A 1,813-nucleotide genomic window follows, 5' to 3' on the forward strand; every position below is an offset into this window, starting at 1 on the left:
AGCAGGAGAGCAGAGCCTGGGACCTGCCCCCCCAGACACATGGAGCCCAGAGGGACTCAACGTGCCACAGGGCTTGTCAGGGGACGGAGGGACAAGTGCCGTGACACGCCCCGACTCCAGGGGGTCACATTGGCCAGGCCACCAGCAGGCGGAAAGCCGCCAGGGCCGGGGAAACAGCCCTCCTCTGCCTACAGGGTGGGCGTGGGGACCAGAGAGCCCCATTTCCACCTTGGCGCAGGGACGGTGCCCCTCTCTCCGGGTAGCCAAACCGTTGGGGCAAGGGGGCAAAAGGCCAGAGACCCAAGCCCTGTTTACAGGGAGGTCACCCGGCGCAGTACCGGCCAGGACACCAAAGGTGCCGGCAACGGGGCCGTGGGGAAGCCCCTTTGCCCTGAGCTTCCTCCTCTCCCCCCAGCCCTCTCTTCAGCCCGCCGTTCCTCCTCTCCCTCGCTCTGGCCTCGCAGCTCCTTCACGATGCCTTGTCTTGCTTCTCCAGGGTCTGTTGCTCAGAAGGAAGGCGCAGCCAGGTGCCAGTTCCCCCACCCGGAGGACAGAGCAGAGGCTCCAGCCCTGCTGCCAGGGTGCTGGCACAGCACAAAGCATTGCCAGGGCTACCCAGACCAGGCCCAGGCCTGGCTCGCAGGCCCCATTTACTCCCAGCCTCCCGCCTTCCCCCAGGCCTCTCTCTCTTCCTCCCAAGCTGCTCCCAGCACTGAGAGCAGAGAGAAAGAGGGCTAGGGCCAGGGCAGGGCATGCCCAGCCCCACACATCTCAGCCCCCCACCTCTGAAAGGCTGGGGGCCGGGGACACCTGCCTGCTCACAGAGGGTCCCTCCCAGCACCTCCCACTGAGCACAGGACATGCTCACGGTCCTGCTTACAGGGATTTCCCCCGGGCTTGGCACGCTCAACAAGCCCCGTGGAGCTCCAGGCTCCGCCCTGCACCCGAGTTACGGGTCGGCTGGCCTGGCTGCAGCTCACCACAATGGCACACTTTAGGAGCTCCGCTTCCAGCCCTGACCGCAGAGATGGTGCTGCTTATCCCCCTTAGAGGGTTGCCACCTGTCCGGCAGCCTGACCATGGGGTGACATGGCATAAGGCCGGCAAAAACCCAAAGACCCAAGCCCTGCTTACAGGGGGGTCACTCAGCACAAAGCCAGCCAGGGCACCAAAGGTCCTGGCGACACGCTGGTGCGAACACAGCCCCAGTGACAGGGAGGTCCCTTTGCCCAGAGCGCCCTTTTCTTTCCTCCTCTCGCTGCCCAGACTTCCTCAGCGCCTCGTCCCGCTCACTCTTGGACTGCAGTGGTACAGGACGGAGACCTCCACGCTGCTCCGCCGCCTGCTGCAAGGGCAGGAGAATGCCGTCAGGTCCGAGAGCGATGCCGGTCCCCGTCGAGAGCTGGCCACAGCACCACCCGAACCCCGGCCGCCCTCCCACAACCCACCCCGTGAAAAAAACCTCACAGATCGGCTTTTCTCACCCAGTCGGTGCTCCACCACTTCCTGCAGGGACGACTGCGATGGGCGCATACCGCCTCCGGGCTCCTGGCCAGGTTCAGCGGGGCTTGGACTCTCCTCTGCCCATGAGGGGATGGCGGTCCCTCCTCACGCAGCTCCAGTCCCCTCATCGGCCCGAGGAAGCTCCGCTCCACCCCCCCAAGGTAACGACACCAACTCCCCCTCCAAACGACCACACTACCTGCCCAAAGCAACGGCACTGCTTCCCCCCCCCCCCCCCCCCCCCCCGCCGAGGCGACGACACTGCTTCCCCCCCCCTCCCTCAGGCAACGACACTGACCCTCCCTCAGGC

At 65.9% G+C, this 1,813-nt stretch overlaps 1 protein-coding gene across 1 annotated transcript in view; it reads right to left on the reverse strand.

Moving 5' to 3' along the window:
* NSFL1C (NSFL1 cofactor) overlaps positions 1-1,224 on the reverse strand; it is a 14,358-nt gene extending 13,134 nt beyond the window's left edge. Inside the window, exons 1-2 of the mRNA XM_026862394.1 lie at positions 1,188-1,224; positions 143-368 (exon numbers count right to left, since the gene is read on the reverse strand). Of these exons, the coding sequence (XP_026718195.1) occupies positions 143-222 (80 nt within the window). The 5' untranslated portion in view covers positions 223-368; positions 1,188-1,224. The remainder of the gene's footprint in view (positions 1-142; positions 369-1,187) is intronic.
* Between the last annotated feature and the right edge of the window lie 589 nt (positions 1,225-1,813).

This window comes from Athene cunicularia (assembly GCF_003259725.1).
Source record: "Athene cunicularia isolate RWA chromosome 20 unlocalized genomic scaffold, athCun1 chr20_part2, whole genome shotgun sequence".
Lineage (NCBI taxonomy): Eukaryota > Metazoa > Chordata > Aves > Strigiformes > Strigidae > Athene > Athene cunicularia.